Below are 19,258 nucleotides of genomic sequence, written 5' to 3'. Positions count from 1 at the left end.
AACCCTCAGTCCACTCGAATAGAATCCAAAAGGGTGCCCAACAGTTGAAGATAACTCCCATGACCAATGTACCAATCAGTTGAGTAAATAAACATGATTGCCGACAAAGAAAAAAATAAGAAAGAAAAGAAAGACAGCCGAGTACATCTCATTCACAATATTTCCACTTTCACACTTCTTCCACTCAACTGCATCCACGATAGACATAAATGTCACACACACACATATATATATATATATATATATATATATATATATATATATATATATATATATATTGTCTTCAAACTTTAGTACATCAAATATTATACAGATGTATTTTAATATATCATTGTCAGCTTAATTTTTAGACAAATGATAATTAGTGTCATTAGATTTTGATTAAATAATTAAAAAGAAAAATATTTTTATCAATGGGTATGATTTATAATTTTTTATGCTCTCTTATAATTTTTTATAATAAACATTTTTCATATTAATTTTTTAATTAATATTCTAAAGACAATAGTTAGCGATAACCTAATTCTTATAATGTTAAGTTCATAGTTTTTAAGAAATAACAGTCTTATATTTCAAGTGAAATGAAATTTAGGTTGGCTCTAGCGCTGAAACAATTAGACGCTAAATTAAGTTGGCAGTTAATTATTTCATTTCTTTGAAGCTAAAAATATACGTTCGGAGAAAAAAAAACGTTAGGAGCAATTGTAGAGGAGATCACAACATTCATTCAATCTATTAATTTAACATTTTTTTAAAACTATTGGTGTGAAAAACTAATTAATTTTACCAATAATTATATTTTCTTTTTATTAACAAAACTGCCATGTAAGCTATCTTTTAAAGACATTAAATCTAATATCTCTTATAACACATAGACACTTTGATTTTTCTGTTGTTCCTTTTTAAAATGTCTTGTGTTATTATTTGATTTTTCTGTTGTCCCTTTTTAAGATGTTCTATGCTACTATTCAAGAGATGTCATATAATAATTATATTAATATTTAATTGTAATTTAATTTTTTTAAAAAATTATAAAATTTTTAAAATATCTTGTGCTATCATTTGATTTTTCTGTTGTCCCTTTGTAAAATGTTTTGTGCTACCATTCAAGACGACGTCATATAATAATTATATTAATATTTAATTATAATTTAATTTTTTTTAAAAATCATAAAAATTTTAAAATGTCTTGTACTACCATTTGATTTTTCTGTTGTCCCTTTTTAAAATGTTCTGTGCTACCATTCAAGACGACGTCATATAATAATTATATTAATATTTAATTGTAATTTAATTTTTTTAAAAAAATCATAAAAATAATATCATTGCCAAGGAGAGAAACAACTTGAAAAGAAAAAGTAAGTCATCACAAACATAGTAGATTTGTGAGGATGATGACAATTTAGAAACGTGTGGGGTCTAGAAAACAAAAATCAAGAGCAAACGACCCCTTGAAATGATGTCGTTTAGCCGAAGGCAGCATTATATATAAGATCATCCCCTCCGATCCAGAACAAATCATCAATCATCACAGTCTTCACTCCCATTTTTTCAAAACATTCAACAATGTCGTATTTTTCAAGGGGACGTCGCGACGACGACGACACGGTGGACGACTACGACGAGTACGACCCCACCCCATACGGCGGCGGCTACGACATTCACCTCACCTACGGCCGCCCCGTCTCTCCTTCAGAAGAAACCTGCTACCCACTCGGAGCCTCTTCCGATGAAAACTTCGATTACGATCGCCCCCAGTACACCTCTTACGCTGAACCCTCTGCTTATGGCGATGAAGCCCTGGCCACTGAGTATAGCAGTTACTCTCGCCCTAAGCCCAGGCCCGCTCCTGCAGGCTTCAATCCCGCCGCCGGATCCGGGTATGGTAGGAAGCAGGAGTCGGAATACGGATCCGGGTATGGAAGGAAGGAAGAAGGAGAATACGGGTCAGGATATGGTGGAAGAAAGGAGGAATCAGAATACGGATCCGGGTATGGAAGGAAGGAAGAAGGTGAATATGGGTCCGGGTATGGTGGGAGAAAGGAGGATTCTGAATATGGATCCGGGTATGGTAGAAAACAAGAAGATGAATTTGGGTCCGGGTATGGTGGAAGGAAGGAGGAGTCTGAATATGGATCTGGGTATGGTGGGAGAAAGCAAGAATCTGAATATGGATCCGGGTATGGTGGAAGGAAGGAAGAGTCTGAATATGGGTCAGGATATGGAGGAAGGAAGGAGGAATCAGAATATGGATCAGGGTATGATGGGAGAAAGGAGGAGAGTGAATATGGATCCGGGTATGGTGGAAGGAAGCAAGAATCTGAATATGGATCCGGGTATGGTGGAAGGAAGCAAGAATCTGAATATGGATCCGGGTATGGAGGGAGGAGTGAGTATGAGGAGAAACCGAGCTATGGGAGGAGCAACTATGAAAGCCAGGGAGGAGGAGGAGGGGTTGAGTATGGTTATGAGGGGCGTCCACCTCGGCAGGAGGAGGAGGAGGAGGAGGGGTACCGCAAGCCCTCCTATCAGAGGAAGGATGATGATGATGAGGAAGGCTATGGACGCAAGAAATATGTGAGTACTACTACTTTTTACATTCATTTAAGTAAATGAGTAATGTGTGTTTGGATGTACATTGACATAATTGATTTTGGTTAACATTGATTTTGAAGTGATATGGTTTATGTTTGAATGCTTTATTATAAAATTAAGTTAGGAGTAAAATTTGGTACAAAATTTTGGATCCAATGCAGAAGTTATTCAAAGTTGTTTCAACCGAGAAACAATTATGTATCTAAAATCAATTTTGGACCTAGAATCAATTTTCCAACGCCAAAACCAAACATGTTCTAGCATTGATAGTGTAGAGAGATTTTTACTTTTGTTATTTAATCACAACTTGTCATTTAATCGCAAATTGTCATATACGATAAGTTAAAAGTTTGCGATTATTGAGTATACAACCAATTATCCAACCCATAAACGTGTGTTTTTGTCACACTGACAAAAACACACATGGAGACTATCAAAGTAAGTTCTGTACTTCTGTTTGAATTTAGATAATAAAACATAGATGAGTAGTTGAATTTTCTGTTCTGTACTTCAGCTTATGTGATTAATCCTTTAGATGGTGCACTGGTCTTTGTTGACTTTAGATATTTCTGCACTGATATTCTGATTATTTGACCAAATCATCTAGTTCTTCGTGTAGTTCTTGAGTGGGCTTTCCTATGTTTGATTAATTTTTTGAAATTCTATTACAAAATTTCTCTCTTTTTCAATGAGTATTTTCACTTGGTGGTTCTTTGCATTGTTAATGGTTTTCTTGTTCCCAAAGCCCTGTGTACCTTGGAAGATTTAATAGTTTTCAAAAGAATATCTGCATTTAAGCCATTTGGACCTTTACTGTTTTTGTTAAATGCGCCATCATTACATTTAAGGGTGCAAGATTTATGCATGTATAAGCTTCTGCATGTGTGAGTTTTGTGGTTGTGTTGTTCACCCACGAGTATAGATTATGCTGGAAACTCCTTGGCATGGATTGGCAAACAATATCTGGATTTCTGAATTTTCTTTTTCTAATAACCATAAGAAGGATCTATCAGGTTACATGCAATATACGAGAGGATTATACAGACACAGCTTCAGTGCTTCCCATGTTCCAACATTCTAATAATGTGCATACATTTAATAAAGTTTGCAATCAGAATAAAATGCTATGAAGTGTTGTGAATTTGCATGCTATATAAAGTTCTTCCTATTGAAGATGGTATCCATTTTATGATATTTTCCTACCATTGCAGGGAGATGACTCAGATGATGATGATGGGAGGAAGAAGCATCACCACAAGCATCACCAGTACAAGAGTTATGATGATGAGTAATCAAAATGCCAGTGCTTGCTGTGTGAATCAAAATCATCCCATAATTACCTACTAAATAAAGGGTTGACGCATTATACCTTCCAGTGTGTTTAGACTACTATATCTGTGAAGTCTTGAGCTTTATGAATTGTTTGTCTAAACTTAATGTGAGGTCTTTGGCTTTGGAGTTTTAATAGTATCCGTTGTGTTTGAGTTTTTTAAATTATTTCTTTCTAAGTTTGAATGAGTTTAGGTGCCCTGCATCATGTCATCTCACCTTCTCATTATTGCTGGCTAAGTTTTAAGGGAAGTTTCGAACCTTATTGCAATATTCATGCACTGGCGTAGCGGGGAAAAATATGTAATATTTTCATAGAAGAAAAATATTACAAATTTTTACAAAATACACAATGTGTAGGCCAAAGAAAAAATAATCTAAAACACATGTTATTGCAAATTATAATAGGTTTTTACACATTTTCATATTTTAAAAATATTATATGATTTTTTTAATTATTAATACTATAAAAAATGTGACAATTAATATCAAATTATTTTTTCTTTTATCTCTTACAACTTTTTAGATTCGTTTGAAGAAAAAATATTTAATGGGACAAATTTAAGGTTTTTACAGAACAAAAAATAAATGTTATTATACATATGCATGTAAATAAAAAAAATTCTTGTGAGAGCAATTATCCCACATGTAGATACGCCACATGGTAAGTTAGATATATGATAAACATAGCATACAAGAACACCCGTGTTCGTATATTTTATACAATTGGGCTTTGTAATATAGTACTAAGGATTTTTAAATTTCTAAATTTTTGTGACGGTAAAATTGGTTGCAGAACTATAAACTTTGTATTTTGTGTTGAATAAAATTTGAGTGAGTTATTTATCCATTGTTTTTTTAAATACATTTATATTTGCAGTGATTTTACTTTATTCACTCTTAAAATGTCTTTTCTAAATATATTTTGACATTATTTCTTAAATAATTCTACCAACGTTAAACGGTTCAAATTAATAACAAAATTCTACACCAAATGAAATCAAGTAATGTAAAGTGAGAACATATCGTTAAGAGGTACGTAGAATGTCAAAAAATCAAAATCATAGTACCAAAGTGTCATGAGAAATTGAGAATAGTACCAAAGTGAGATGGGATAGGAAATCCAGGGTAGAAAGAGTTGTCATTGAGTTGGTCAGCAGAAAATGCCTAAACTAGGAATTAAGTTCTTCCCGAAGCTTCACATAACATAATCGTCACTTCATACATTTTTGGAATCATTTGCATGTTGCTTTTTCTATTTTTTTTAAGCTTCCTCTACTTATTGATATCTTCAGTCAAATTTTAACGTAGTATTTGGTACGGTGAAATGAAAAAGACTCTGTTTTTGTTATAGTAATAGAATAACTGTTGATTTCGTCTTTTCATATCCACTTTTACCCTCTTTTTAGTTCTTTTTTTGGGGTTAAAAGCAAGGTATTTTCACAATTAAAAATCATGAGATTAACTTTTAAGACAGAAATTATCAAAGTGAATTGTCTCTTCCAATAAAGTCTTTTTCATACACCAGGAAATCAAACTCCTGTCATTATATTTAAGAAACTCAGTCATCTACCAACTATGCTGAACCTTGTTGCTATAAACCACCATCATCAAGAGGAATCAAACTCTTCACATAACAATAACAAAATAAAGGTTTGCCCCTACACTATACGCATATTAAAACACAATTAAAACAGTGTAACGTAGCCATAGGTTTCAATTAAAACACAACAATGCCAATTTTGACCATTTGTATTTTGAAGGAGATTTATGGGCTTTTATCATCAAGCATTAACATTCAGTGCTCAGAATGAAAAAAGATAACTTTCAAATCACAAATTTAAGGGCCTGTTAAGAAATTTAACTATAGTTTCTAAAGTTAATACCGGTTCATAATTGTAACATACATTTAACATGACTTGCGATCAGCAGCAATTTCTAGTTGCCATAAAATGTAAAAGTGAAAGATGAACTAATCATACATTTGGATACATAAGGAACAACCAGGAACAGAAAATAAAAAAAATTCTGAAGCAAAAATGAACAAAATTCGTGTGATGAACTTAGAGGAGCTTCTTCCTCTCAAAGAATGTCTTCAAATGCCATAGTTGCAAACCAGCCACAGACAAGCAAACCACAATCGAAAGGAAACTGAAGGTAAACATCTTGCTGTTTGTTGCTTTGTTAAGATCTTGCATCTCTTCCTCCCTACATCAGTCACATGGATAAAATTGTCACCAAAATTCAGTGAAAGGCACCATTAGAATGAAAAGAAACTCTTATGCTGCTGTAGTGTTCATGACCATGTAAAGCCAAAGCCAAGCCTTCCAAAAATTAAACATAAAATAGAAGCCTGTCATCAGTTATATACACATCTAATTGCTTCCTTCCTTGGCATATCACTCTCATGAACCATACAGCATTACATGTAAGCAAAGAAGTTTATCACAAGGGTGGAGTGGAGCACAAGGAACAAATATGTTGCAGGCATAACAGACAACAAATTTCTGATCCACTCTGCCCATTAAATGATTAGAAAAGACAATGTGGTGAATGACACAGAATAATGTAGGTTATACCTGGGGAGAAAGAAAAATAATGCCAGGGATTATGTCCATCTCTATCTCAGGGACAAACAAAATTAATTGTATAGTTTATAATAGACCATTCTTGGATGGTATAGAAAAATACAAAATGTTGATGCAAGGCATTACAGTATTCATACATGTATTTCAGTGAGTATACAGAAAACTGGAAAAGTTAAGAGGAATATGCTGCACCTAGAGAGAGATCCCTCCCAGCAAAAGATTCCAATTTCTTCTGACCCAACAGCTATATATTCCTTTTATCTTCCATTTAAAAGAAATTTTGAATGAACTCAGCAAAACATCTTTTCCATCAAAAGATCATATGGAGAACCGAGAACCATTATATACTAAATGGCATAACAATATCAAGAGACTTGTTGGCAGAAGTCATTGAATTAATACCTTTCTCGAAGATAAAACATCTCGTCATGGATGGATAGGATAGTATCATATAGCTTCTTCAACTCAAATTCCATTACCTAGATAATGGGAGGGAAAAACAACACATCAATAAACACAAAAGACCAAAACACATACATCTATAAAACACTAGTCCCTATTCCTATATCCTAGAAAGACGAAAGAAATTAGGATGGTATTTAGATTCATATTACTACTTTGTGTATATCCACATAAAATGTAGTAGGAACTAAACAGGGAACAATAACAAATGAAAGACACAAATAAACAATGATATAATAAATGTTCATAATTGTGGGATTCGACAACTTAGCAAGATACACACCAAAAAGTAAAAAAAAAAAGGGTTAACCACTTAGTAATAGATAAAATTAAGGATGGATCCTAAACTGAGTTATAAAGCTAAATCTGGGTTACTGGTATATCATGTCTCAACCAGGTTATGCTGTTCCCTAATTTCTCTATGAATAAACCAGAACTAGAATTTCAGGAAATTCCATTGACTGAGCCTTTAGACAGATTTTATGTGTTTCAAAAAGTAGTAATGCACTATTATGACGCTATAGTGGAGTAGCAGAGCAGACCCTGGGACATTTTTTTTTTTGCTTTAGAAACATCATAGGATTCAAAACCCTTCATTATTTGGCATCATTCATATGTTCTTATGCTCCTAGATTGATGGTGATTGTGTGAGTTATTATTAATCACGAATTTCTGTAAAAAAAATCAAGTGAGTATTTATGTGTGGTTTGTACTAAAATATTTACAGTAGCAACCATCCCGCTTTCCTTTATACATCCATAGAGTTTTCAAGGTCAGGCATTACATGTTGCTACCCTGGATTGATAATTATGATCTTAGCATAGAAAAAATTGCTGGATAAAAAAGGTTGGACTGTCAAAGATTTTAAGAGAGAGATAAGGGAAAACGAGAACATTATGCTTTTGTCTCTATATTTATATTATCCACATCTCCAAAAAGTAGCCAATCAAAGCAAGGCAAAGCTATACTGTATCAGTATTCCAGGTAGAATGGAAAACAGAATCATAGTATCAGTTAATAATCCTGCAGGCATGCAAAACCATGGAAAGGGCAGAATAACTTCTCTTTGCACTGTGCAATTTAGCTATATATATCTGCTATATAACCAGGAAAAGAGCACACTACAACTTATCTTTGCATAGTGCAAAATATCCTATATATAGAAAAGAAATACCATTTAGGTCATACATCTAAGGGAATTGTAAATGAATTTACTAAATGGGGTTGCCTACATGTTTAAAGCCTGCCACTGGGTTCTATCAGAAACCTAAACTTTCAGGGGAAACAAATTTAGAGAGCAAGGTTTCTCACTTTCTCAATAGTTTCAAATAAAATTTAGTAGAACCACATTGATGATCAATGTGATAGAGATTCAACAAAGCTTTACGTAGGAAGAAAGCTGCCTAATACAGCCATCCTCAATGTTCAGGCTTGGGAAGGCTACATAATGATTTTTTGAAAAAGCACCAACACAGGAAGAGTTAAAAATGCTATAATAATGAGAACAAATTACTGATCACATACATACAAAGTACAAATAAATGCCGAGTCACAGAACAATAGAATACTACTTACTTCAATCTGCCCTTTCTTGGCAACCTTGGACCAGTCTTTGGCAGCAACCCCAGTTCTCCACTCAAATTCAATAGTCACCACCGACGGGGTATCTCTGGTATCCTGAACCCAAAAGCAAGCTGAGTAGTCACCAGACTCAGATGCCGTAAATGCAAAATTACCAGAATCCACATGATCTCCAAAGTGATACATGTTCGCATGAGGCGACGTCACCTGGCAAACACACACACACACACACACACACAATCTTAAAGTCAATACCAGAGATAACAAACCACAGGAAACCATTATCCCAACAATTACAAAACATTCCAATTTTTTTCAAAAAAACTAACAAACTAACAAACCAGGGAGATATAAGGTTGGTTGGGTGTTTAAGAAAGAAGGGAAGGAGGGAAAGGTCGCCGCCTTGCGATTCAATCCCTCGTGCTAACAAAAAAAACTAACAATTAACATTTGCCTATAATTTTTTTTTTACAAAACATTCCAATTTTAAAAAACCTTACACCTCAAAACAAATCACAAACGATTAAGAAACATTGCACAGCTCTGCCATTAAAGGTTCAATTTGCTTCCTTCTTTATTTTAAAGTTCAAGCTTTTATTATTTATTGCAAAGTCAAGGTTTTTGGGGCGTCTACAACCACAATGCGACCGCAATTGTGGTCGTATTAGCTGCATTTGTCTGCAAATTCCCGCAATAACAAGAACGCGATGAAAACTGCGACCGCAATTTAAAAACCTTGGGAAACTGCAATGTTTGGCGGTGATTGAATGACGAAGTTACCTTGACAACGATCCTGTGGGAATCGGGAAGTGGGTACCCTTCTCGGGGATTAACAACACTGTACTTTCCCACACTCATCGCGTTGGTCTTAATGTCTTCTGAAATGCACTTGGTGTTACCCGATTGAAGCTCGAACCGCATCGAATTCGCGACGCTACACACAAATGCAAGAGTGAGAAGTGCGAGGGAACGAACCAAATCGAACGTTGCCGCCATGGCGTGTTCTCAATTTGGGGCAATTTTGGGATCCGAGGGACAGATTAGGGTTTGAATGGGAAGGAAGAAGGGAGAAGCAAAACGACAATGGAGAAGAGCCACGGTGAGCTCAAAACGAAAAGATGCGAAAAGTAACCACCGGGATTTTGGTTTTGTTATAGTGATACTAACAGTTCCATGGTATTCCCTGGGATTAGAAGTTTCTATGGTTTATATTTTATAAAAAAAAAAAAAAAACTTTTGAGAATCTCTAATTAATTATTTTAACATGAATAATAAATATATATACACTTTTATAGTCTTATTTAATTACAAATCATTAAGCATAATAAATTTATTAATTTCTATTAGTATAATTATTTTAAAAATCACTTATTAATGATAACTTTTATTAACCTTTGTTAATGACAAACTTGACAACTTTTTTGTTTTTGTTTTTGACAGCAAGAAACTCAGATGTTTTCCATTTCAATAATATTAGAAATACATTGAGGAACATTACTATCTTGCAATCTGATCAAACCAACAAGCCCTTGAAGAATAGCTTGTATGCTGACTTTACTGAGCACAATCCTTTGCTCTCCCATTTTCATATACGTTCAATATTTCTTATGTTGCTAGGGATATAAATACGCGTAATGCAATATGCTATTTGAGGTTGAACTATGGCATGAACAAGATTAGGATCCCATTCTGTGGTCCCCTCAATTATCAAATCTTCCACAGTGTGCATAGATACACTCGGATGAGGACAAAGACCAATAAAATTATTATTCTCACTTCTAATCCAGGGTTGCTGCCATATATTAATTCCTTCACCATCACCTATTCTACACCTCAGCAAATGCTTTGCCAAATGAAACTAGGTTTATGACCCAAAGTCAAACCTATGAAATCTCCCCTAAAAAAATATTTAGCTTTGAAGAATTTAGATACCAAAGCATTGGGGTTGGAAACAAACTTCCACCCTTGTTTCCCAAGCATTGCCCAATCTAAGGCATGTAGGTTTAAAAAATTTAGCCCCTTGTCCTCCTTACTAATAGCAATTCTGCCCCACGACAACCACCTTATTCCCTTCCCATTCGTTCCCCACCAATACGAATTTAACATGCGTTGAATCTCATCACACAATGATTTGGGAAGAAGATATGCACTCATAATATATGTTGGAATAGATTGTAGTACGTATTTGACATTACCTCACAACCTGCCTTTGACAAGAATTTGCCACTCATTGAATTGTTCTTCTTCCAAATTCGATCCTTTACATATTTGAATGTTGCCCTCCTATTTCGCCCCACCATTGATGGCATCCCAAGATATTTGCCCGTGCCAAGCATGGTTTGAACTTCCAATTTTTCAGCAAGTGAGATTTTCTTTGCCGCCAAAGTGTTAGAGCAAAATAAAACCTCATATTAATTCAAGTTTACTGTTTGACCGAAAGTCGTTTCACAGACTTGTAAGATCTGTTGCAAGACCTCAACTTCATGATGAAATTTTCTATTTTAATAATTAATATGGGCTAATATTGTAAGAAAATTATATTAGCTATTTATTATTATTGAATTTTATTTTATGTGATCAAATTAAGTGAACCCATCAGACTACTAAATCAAATGATATAAACTTAAATGAGCGGTCACACATAGTTTCTCTTTTTCCATCTAAAGAGTTACTAAGGTCCTATTAAAGAATAAAGAGGTTTCGGTTCAGGAAGAACCATGAAGTCACCGGTTACGTAGTTAGCTGATTATTCGTTATCTTTACACCATTCTGTAATAGATTTTAAGAAAAGTGCATAAATTAGAAATCACATACGAATTTAGATTCTGCTGCGTTTGTTTGATTAATCATTATGGGTCTAGGTATTCTTAAAACTTTTCTTGATAATCTAACGAAATGTGTTCCGGGTGGTTATTGGTATTTTACAAGAATCTCCTAAAATTACAACAAGTGGTATCAGAGCCCCCACTACTCTTAGATTATTGGGATTTAAAGTTATTTGATTCTTATTATACCTTAATTGCTTTGTTAATATGAACCTTATTATTTTTTTGGAACAACACATTAATTGTCAGTAAATTCAAATATTTCCATATTGGATATTTGGTTTGAATTTGAGTTTTTTTTTTCTGGCATCATGTTGGGGTTTATACACCGCTTCTATTTATGCCGGATGTGATTATATATTGCTATATATTGGAGGAAGCCCTCTGAAAGCAATTTTTTCTTTAAGATTTTCAAAAGAAAACTCATTATGGTGGATACAAACACAATTGTACCTTTACACTTTTATCTTTTTCCTTTTCAACATAGGGTTGTATCACAATTATGTGAATTGTCGGCTACATCACAATTACATGAATTATTTTTTATTATTGTAAAGTCCGGGAATGACTATAACAAGAAAGTATACATAAAGATGTCATACACTTCTTTAGTTATGGATTATTGCGTTGGATTTTCAATTTTTTTGGCATTATTGGTTAATTGATATACATGATTAGTGATGCTAGAATAAATTTGTGATAGCTTTATTCACAGATGCGATATTTACTTATTGTATTTTAAGTATAAATCAATGATAGAGTTAAATATAATTTAAGGATATAATATTTACTTGTTGTATTTAATGTTTTATAGTTTTCTGCTATCATGATTGGGTGTAAATCTAGCACTAACAGATCTTTCCCATTTCTTTTAATTAAATTGATTGGCACAATATATTGTCAAAGTGATCCATATTGTAAAAATTGATTTGATTAAAATTACATAGATTTTTGTATGAAATTATTTATACGAATTGTGCTCGGTTCAAAGGAAGACGCAATTTGGCCAAATAATATTGTACCTATGATGATAAATGTATGACAATTATAAGGTGTTTTCATGTGAATAATAGTCTGTCCAAAAAAAGATTATTATTTGATAGAATTTATCGTCAATATTTGATCATTATGTTGAGAGTACTAATTACAAATTAATTTCTCTATCCAAAGACTAGAAATTAATGTTGTGTTAGGTATCTTGTGATGGATCTATTATTCAAAATATTTACACATTCTGTTGTATATATTTTTATGTAACTTAATTATATGTGACATTTGTGTAATTTTAAGACCTCCCATTTATTATATTAAATTATCTTGTATTTTTTGGTTAAATTGATTGAAATAACATGTTGTCAAAGTAACATCTTTTGCGTAAGTTGATTTGATTGAATTTACGTAAATGTCGCATGAAATTATTCATGCGAATTGTGCTCGGCCTAAAGGAAGACACAATTTGGCAGAATAATTACATGTTTGCGATGGTAAACATATGGTGATTATAAATAATGTGATTTTCCATGTGAATAATGAAACGTCGAAAGACAATCATTATTTGATAGGAATTATCATCAGATTGATTTTCATGTGAATAATGAAATGTTAAAAAACAATCATTATTTGACTGAAGTAATCATCATATAAGTTTTTCATGTGAGCAATGAAGTGTTCAAAAACAATCTTTGTTTGACAGAACTTATCATCAATGTTTGATCAATGCGTTGAGAGTACTACTTGCAGTTAATCTTTTTCAATCCAAAGATTGAGGATTAATTGTGCGCTAGGTATCTTGTTGGGGTCTTGAAATTTACCATAAAAATTATTTGTGCATTATATCTTTATTGTTCTCTTCTTTAATTGTCGTTGTTGCTACTACTATGGTTTAAATTCTTCATATTATTTAAATCCCAAAGTTGCATGCATAAAATTTAGAGTTTGAAAGGAGTCAGTTGAGGATATTGTATAATTTTTTATTTTTTTCTAGAGAAGAAACAAGAGAACAAGATAAGGAATTTCCTTGTTGCTTTTGTAGGATGAGACATATATAAAAAAGATCCCAATTACACTATTTAGTGTGCAAAGAATGGTAAACTTCTCATTTTTGTTTGTTTTAAAGTTAACTTAATTTTGTACAGAAGGACGCTAGTGGGTGGATTTTGGTTATACTACTCACATAAACATGTCTATACGATGCTACCTATGAAGTCATCCGCCAAGTGATAATGAAAGATTCATCTATGTAAGCGATGACATAAAGTTGCACTTGAAGCTATATGAATTTTTATGTTCCATTAAATGAATCAATTTCATTTGAATTTGGTTGAGACATATATTGAGTTGTTTATTAAACCAAATTTTATTTCTAATTTGGATAAATTAAGTTATTCTTGTCCAATTAGAAATAATAAAGCTAGTCTCTCGTGAAGTTCTTTTATGGATATTTGAGTGTTGAAAGAACTAAGGATGTCTTAGAACTAATACATACATATATTTTATTTTGTTCGTAGATGATTCTTCTTTATTTAAATTATGAGAAGTTTTGGCCTTTAGACATTTAGTCTTTCAAAGCTGAAGTTGAACTTCAACTAAGAAAGAAAATTAAGGTGGTCAAATATGACCGTGGGGAATACTATGGTAGATATGACATAAGGTGCAATGTTTGGAGTTTCGCATGTGTTTTCATCAATAATTGTGAAATTGTTTTACAACATATAATGTTAGACAAACCTAGCATGAACAAAGTTGTAGAATGATGAAACTAGACTTGTGTAGATATGGTAAGAAGTTTGATTTTTCTTTACTGTTGGACATGTGGCCTCAAATATCTTAAGAAGGGGGATTGAATTAAGATATCACAAACTATTTTCCCAATTAAAAATTCTACTTTGATTCTAATGCAAGTTCCAAGTTCCCTTAAAGATGAATTTCTAAATGATGATTCAAATTAAACAATCTGAATGTAAATGTTAAGCAACAATATATAAAAGAGTTTAAGGGAAGAGAAAGTGCAAACACAGTTTTTATACTGGTTCGGCAAATTCCGTTGCCTACGTCCAATCCCTAAGAAACCCACTTGGGAGTTTCACTATCTCACAAATCCTTTACAACTTCTGAAACACACAAGGACATCATTTCCTTTGTGTTCAAATGCCTTACAACAAGAGCCTTTCAATCTCTTTGCCCTTTTTCAGAAGTAAGAGGATGAAGAAGAAATGATTTCTCTTGAAAGAGACAAATGTTACAATGAAGCACTCAATTCCTTATTGAATTTCACAAGTGTTTGGCCAAGGAATTGTGAAAATAAGATGATTTGTATTTGAGAGGATAAGAACTTTAAACTCAGTGAAAAACTCTCTTAATCATTTGAGAGGATAAGACTTTTTGGGCATTCAAAAACTCTTTTAATCTTTTGAGAGGATAAGACATTTTGGGCAATGAAAAACTCTCATCATCTTTTGAGAGGATAAAACATTTTGCACAAGAAAAACTCTCATAATCTCTTGAGAGGATAAAACATTTTGGACAAGCAAAACTCTCAATTTCTTTCATTCCTAAGTCACACATATATATAGGCTTTTGATGACCATTCAAAATTCAAATGAAAGGATGTGACTGTTGGAAATATTTTTCGAAACTACTCACTGGTAATCGATTACAATCTTAGTGTAATCGATTACACAGTTATTTTTCTTGAACAATTGTGACTTTTAATTTAAAATTTGAATTTCCAACGTTCAGAGTCACTGGTAATCGATTACAATATTTGTGTAATCGATTACAAGGTTTCAAAAATCTTTTGAAGGTTTTTTAAATGTTTTAAGCTTCTGGTAATCGATTACAATATGTTGGTAATCAATTACGCATTTTGAAAACCTTTGAAAAATGTTTGAAATGATTTTCAGAAAGCTTTTGTACTTCTGGTAATCGATTACAATATCTTGGTAATCGATTACCAGAGAGGAAACTTTAAAATCATTTGTTTTGAAAGAAAAGTAACTTGGCCAAATCTTTGTGCTTTCAAATCTAACTTACAAATCTAACTTAAGAATCTATCTAGTCAATCTTACTTGAATATCTTGGATTGCTCGATGTTTACTTGAATTATCCATGAAGACAAATCTTTCTAGAAATCAAAATCTTCTTGAGTTGGTCTTGGATATGCTTGACTATTGGCATCATCAAAATCTTCTTGAAGCTTTGCTTCTACAATCTCCCCCTTTTTGATGATGACAAAACCTGGAATCAAGAAAGCATATACAATTTCTATTTTTCGTTCTCTCATTCCAAGCTCCCCTTTTCTTTTGGAGATTATGCCTAATTTTTATGAAATTTATTTCTTGATTTCTAAGCCCTGTTTTTCTCCCCCTTTGGCAACATCAAAAAGCCAAAGTGCCCAGAAGAACAAATATAATTTATCCAGGAAGAGAACACATAACCAATCATAATATCAGAGCAATCAACATTCAAACAGAATTCAAACATGGTATATGTAATCAGAGCAAAATATCCAAACAACCAAAATAATCAATCCAAAACCATAAATAAACTAAGTCAGAGGTCTTAAACATAGCCATAATACACAGTGCAGAAGTTAAACATAAGAAAATAAAACTAAGGGTCTGTAGGCGGATCAAAGCAACGACGGATGACGTTCATGTCATCTGCAAGCTGGTCGATGCGGAGGTCCAGCGCTTCAAAGTGTGTGTCTATACCATCCAAGTGGTCATCAACATGTGCTCGGAATCCTCGTAACTCCGTGAGAAGGTCATTCATAAGCGCAGAAGAATCACGTCATGGAGGAAAAGGTGTATGCTCATCTGTAGCGGCGGTGCATCTTTCTTCACCCAAGAGGCATCCAACTCCTTGCAGTAGCCAAAAGAGGTGATCGCTCCAGCACCAATAGAGAAGGATCGTTTAACTTGAATGAAAGGCTCAGAAGCAAGAGGTACATTGAAATGACGCAGAAATAAAGTGATTAACTGAGGATAGGGGAGAAAAGCATTGGATCATAGTGCCTTATGCATGCGATACTTGATCAGATGTGCCCAGTCGATCTGACAACCAGTTAAGAAGGCCCAAATAACTATCAGGTCCTCCTCAGAGACCTGAGCAAGATTTGATGAACGGGGAAGAAGAATACGCACAATCAGATAATGCATGATGCGACATTCAAAAGTCAATGAACCTGCAAGCAATCTGCCGATCATTTCTGCCTGATCGGTGCAGACCATTCGGCGGGCATCATGACTTGAGAAATCAAATTTCCAGTCATCAACAATGGTGCCCTCAAAAGGTACACCTTGACTGGACAACTGAGTTAACTCAAAAAAGACAGATTCATCAATATTCATCCTAATTCCATGAACTTCAGAAATTAAAGAACTACCCTAAATTTCTAAGTTTGAATAAAAGACACGAACTAGTTCAGGATAGTGGGGAAGTTTTAAAGACATGAAATGAATTAATTCGGAGTTTTGAAATGCTTGAAAACAGTCAAATACTTCTCCATCAAAGAATTCTAGGTCTAGGTACTTGGGATCAAGAATTTGCCTAGAGGAAAAGAGAGATGAGTACCGTAGACGTTGTTCGTCCGATGAGAATAATGTGGATGATGACAATGAAGGTGGAATTGGTGTCGGGGGTGCTCCGGTGGCTCCGTGATGTCGAGTTCCTGTTGCTGCAGCGGAGGTGGATGAAACCTTGACTTCTTGGATGATTTTGCCATTTGATGTATTTTCTGAAGATTTTAATCAGTTGAAATGAATGAGAATTGAAAATGATGAAAAATGGGCTTTGTGGGAGGAGATTTGGTTGAGAAATGAAGGAGATATGACAATTTGAAGATTAGGGGTTAGAAGCTTCAAGAATAATGGCCTCAGCAAACTTCTTATTCCCATAAGGAAATTCAATAAATAGGCCTCCTATTTTTAATGGAGAGGGTTACCACTACTGGAAAACCCGAATGCAAATCTTCATTGAGGCAATAGACTTAAACATTTGGGAAGCCATAGAAATAGGACCTTATGTTCCCACCATGGTGGCTAGAAATACAACAACAGAAAATCCTAGGAAAAATTGGAGTGAGGAAGAAAGAAGACGAGTACAATATAACTTAAAATCTATTCATGGAAGAATCTATTCATGTTTCATTTGATGAGTCTAATGCTATTAATTGTCATCATCGAAAGGGGGGAGAATGTGAATGTATGTATACATGATTTTGATGATGCCAAAGATAAGCGCTTCTCAAGTTTGATCCAAGTCAAGAATTCATAAATTCAGAAAATAACTCCCAAGAGTCACAACTCTTCAGAAAATAACTCTTGAGAGTCACATCTGTTTAAGAGATTTTTGAATGGTCATCAAAGGCCTATAAATAGGTGACTTGGGACAAAAAATGTAAGAAAGAGATATTCCAAGAGAACTTCATTGTCAAATACTCTCTCAACAACTCTTGGGCAAACACTTGCAAATTTATTGAAGAGTTCATCCAGGAACTTCAATCGTAATATCTTTCTCTTAAAGAGAGAATTCTTCTTCTCCTTCTTATTCAAAGAGATTAATTAAGGGATCGAGAGTCTTTTAAGTTGTAAGGATTCTTGAACATAAGGGAAGGGTTGTCCCTGTGTGATTCAGACTTTGTAAAATTTTTTTACAAAGATAGTGGAAAATCTCAAGTGGGTTGCTTGAGGACTAGATGTAGGCATGGGAAGTGGCCGAACCAGTATAAATTGTTGGATCAAGTAGCCTCGAAATAATTAAGAAGGGGGGGGGTTGAATTAATTATTAACGAACCTTTACTAATTAAAAATCAATCCTTCTTAATATTACCAAAAGTAAAAACAATAATTAAAGTGCACAGCGGAAAATAAAGAGTGTAGGGAAGAAGAAAACAAACACAAGAGATTTATACTGGTTCGACAACAACCCGTGCCTACATCCAGTCCCCAAGCAACCCGCGGTCCTTGAGATTTCTTTTCAACCTTGTAAAAATCCTTTTACAAGCAAAGATCCACAAGGGATGTACCCTCCCTTGTTCTCTTTCAACAACCTAGTGGATGTACCCTCCACTAGAACTGATCCACAAGAGATGTACCCTCTCTTGTTCTCAATTACAACAACCCAAGTAGATGTACCCTCTACTTGTACCACAAAGGATGTACCCTCCAATGTGTTAAGACAAAGTTCTCAGGCGGTTAGTTCTTTGAAACTTTTTGAATCGAGAAACAAAAGAATTCTCAGGCGGTTAGTCCTTTGAAATCTTTTGTTTATGGGAAAGGGAAGAATCAAAAGAATTCTCAGACTCTGTCGTTTTGTATTCTTTGACAAGGGAGAAGGGGGACACAAAAGAATTCAGGCGGTTAGTCCTTCGTTCTTTTGGAAAAGGGAGAAGAGAGACACAAAAATAATTCAGGCGGTTAGTCCTTGGCGAATTCTTTTTGGCAAAGGGAGAAGGGAATGAAAAAGATGAATAGCACAAGTTTTGTTTTCAAGGTTTGGAAAACCAGAAAACTTTAGAAAACTTTTGGCAAAGGAAGAAGAAGAAGAAATTCAAGAGGATGTTCAAAGAGATTCAAAGGATGTTATCAATTGTCTTGAAAATGCAAGTTAAGGACTTGCTTTTGTAGACTCTTCATGTCTGGTCAAGAAAACCATTAGAAGAGTTGTAACCTTTAGAAAAACTTGAAAACCATTGGAAGAGTTACATCTTTTGATTTTTGTTCAAATCTTATCACTGGTAATCGATTACCAAATCATTGTAATCGATTACACAAAGCATTTTTGTGAAAGGATGTGACTCTTCACATTTAAATTTGAATTTCAATGTTCAAACATACTGGTAATCGATTACCAAATCATTGTAATCGATTACACCAT

At 33.8% G+C, this 19,258-nt stretch overlaps 2 protein-coding genes across 2 annotated transcripts; one reads left to right on the top strand and one right to left on the bottom strand.

The window, feature by feature from the left end:
* The first annotated feature begins 1,482 nt into the window (after positions 1 to 1,482).
* Positions 1,483 to 4,113, top strand: LOC114399672 (uncharacterized protein At5g39570-like). The gene is made up of 2 exons (XM_028361880.1): positions 1,483 to 2,577; positions 3,807 to 4,113. Exons 1-2 carry the CDS (start codon positions 1,567 to 1,569, stop codon positions 3,885 to 3,887), a joined length of 1,092 nt encoding a protein of 363 aa, XP_028217681.1. The 5' UTR covers positions 1,483 to 1,566; the 3' UTR covers positions 3,888 to 4,113.
* Positions 4,114 to 5,735: 1,622 nt separating this feature from the next.
* LOC114398469 (transmembrane emp24 domain-containing protein p24delta9-like) lies at positions 5,736 to 9,738 on the bottom strand. Its single transcript, XM_028360668.1, has 4 exons — positions 9,336 to 9,738; positions 8,550 to 8,762; positions 6,915 to 6,991; positions 5,736 to 6,132 (listed from the first exon to the last, which is right to left on the bottom strand). The coding sequence occupies exons 1-4, from the start codon at positions 9,549 to 9,551 to the stop codon at positions 5,988 to 5,990; spliced, it is 651 nt and encodes a 216-aa protein (XP_028216469.1). The 5' UTR covers positions 9,552 to 9,738; the 3' UTR covers positions 5,736 to 5,987.
* Positions 9,739 to 19,258: the final 9,520 nt, after the last annotated feature.

The sequence above is a fragment of the Glycine soja genome, chromosome 19 (assembly GCF_004193775.1).
Source record: "Glycine soja cultivar W05 chromosome 19, ASM419377v2, whole genome shotgun sequence".
NCBI lineage: Eukaryota > Viridiplantae > Streptophyta > Magnoliopsida > Fabales > Fabaceae > Glycine > Glycine soja.
This window is presented reverse-complemented; position numbering and strand designations above follow the sequence as displayed.

What these genes read in the sequence shown, in the direction of transcription:
- LOC114399672 (XM_028361880.1), top strand. Translation starts at nt 1,567, where the DNA reads ATGTCGTATTTTTCAAGGGGACGTCGCGACGACGACGACACGGTGGAC. An exon ending in GCTATGGACGCAAGAAATAT is followed by an intron (nt 2,578 to 3,806) that starts GTGAGTACTACT and finishes CTACCATTGCAG; the next exon opens with GGAGATGACTCAGATGATGA.
- LOC114398469 (XM_028360668.1), bottom strand. Translation starts at nt 9,551, where the DNA reads ATGGCGGCAACGTTCGATTTGGTTCGTTCCCTCGCACTTCTCACTCTT. An exon ending in CCAAGAAAGGGCAGATTGAA is followed by an intron (nt 6,992 to 8,549) that starts GTAAGTAGTATT and finishes CCCATTATCTAG; the next exon opens with GTAATGGAATTTGAGTTGAA. An exon ending in ATGTTTTATCTTCGAGAAAG is followed by an intron (nt 6,133 to 6,914) that starts GTATTAATTCAA and finishes TGACTGATGTAG; the next exon opens with GGAGGAAGAGATGCAAGATC.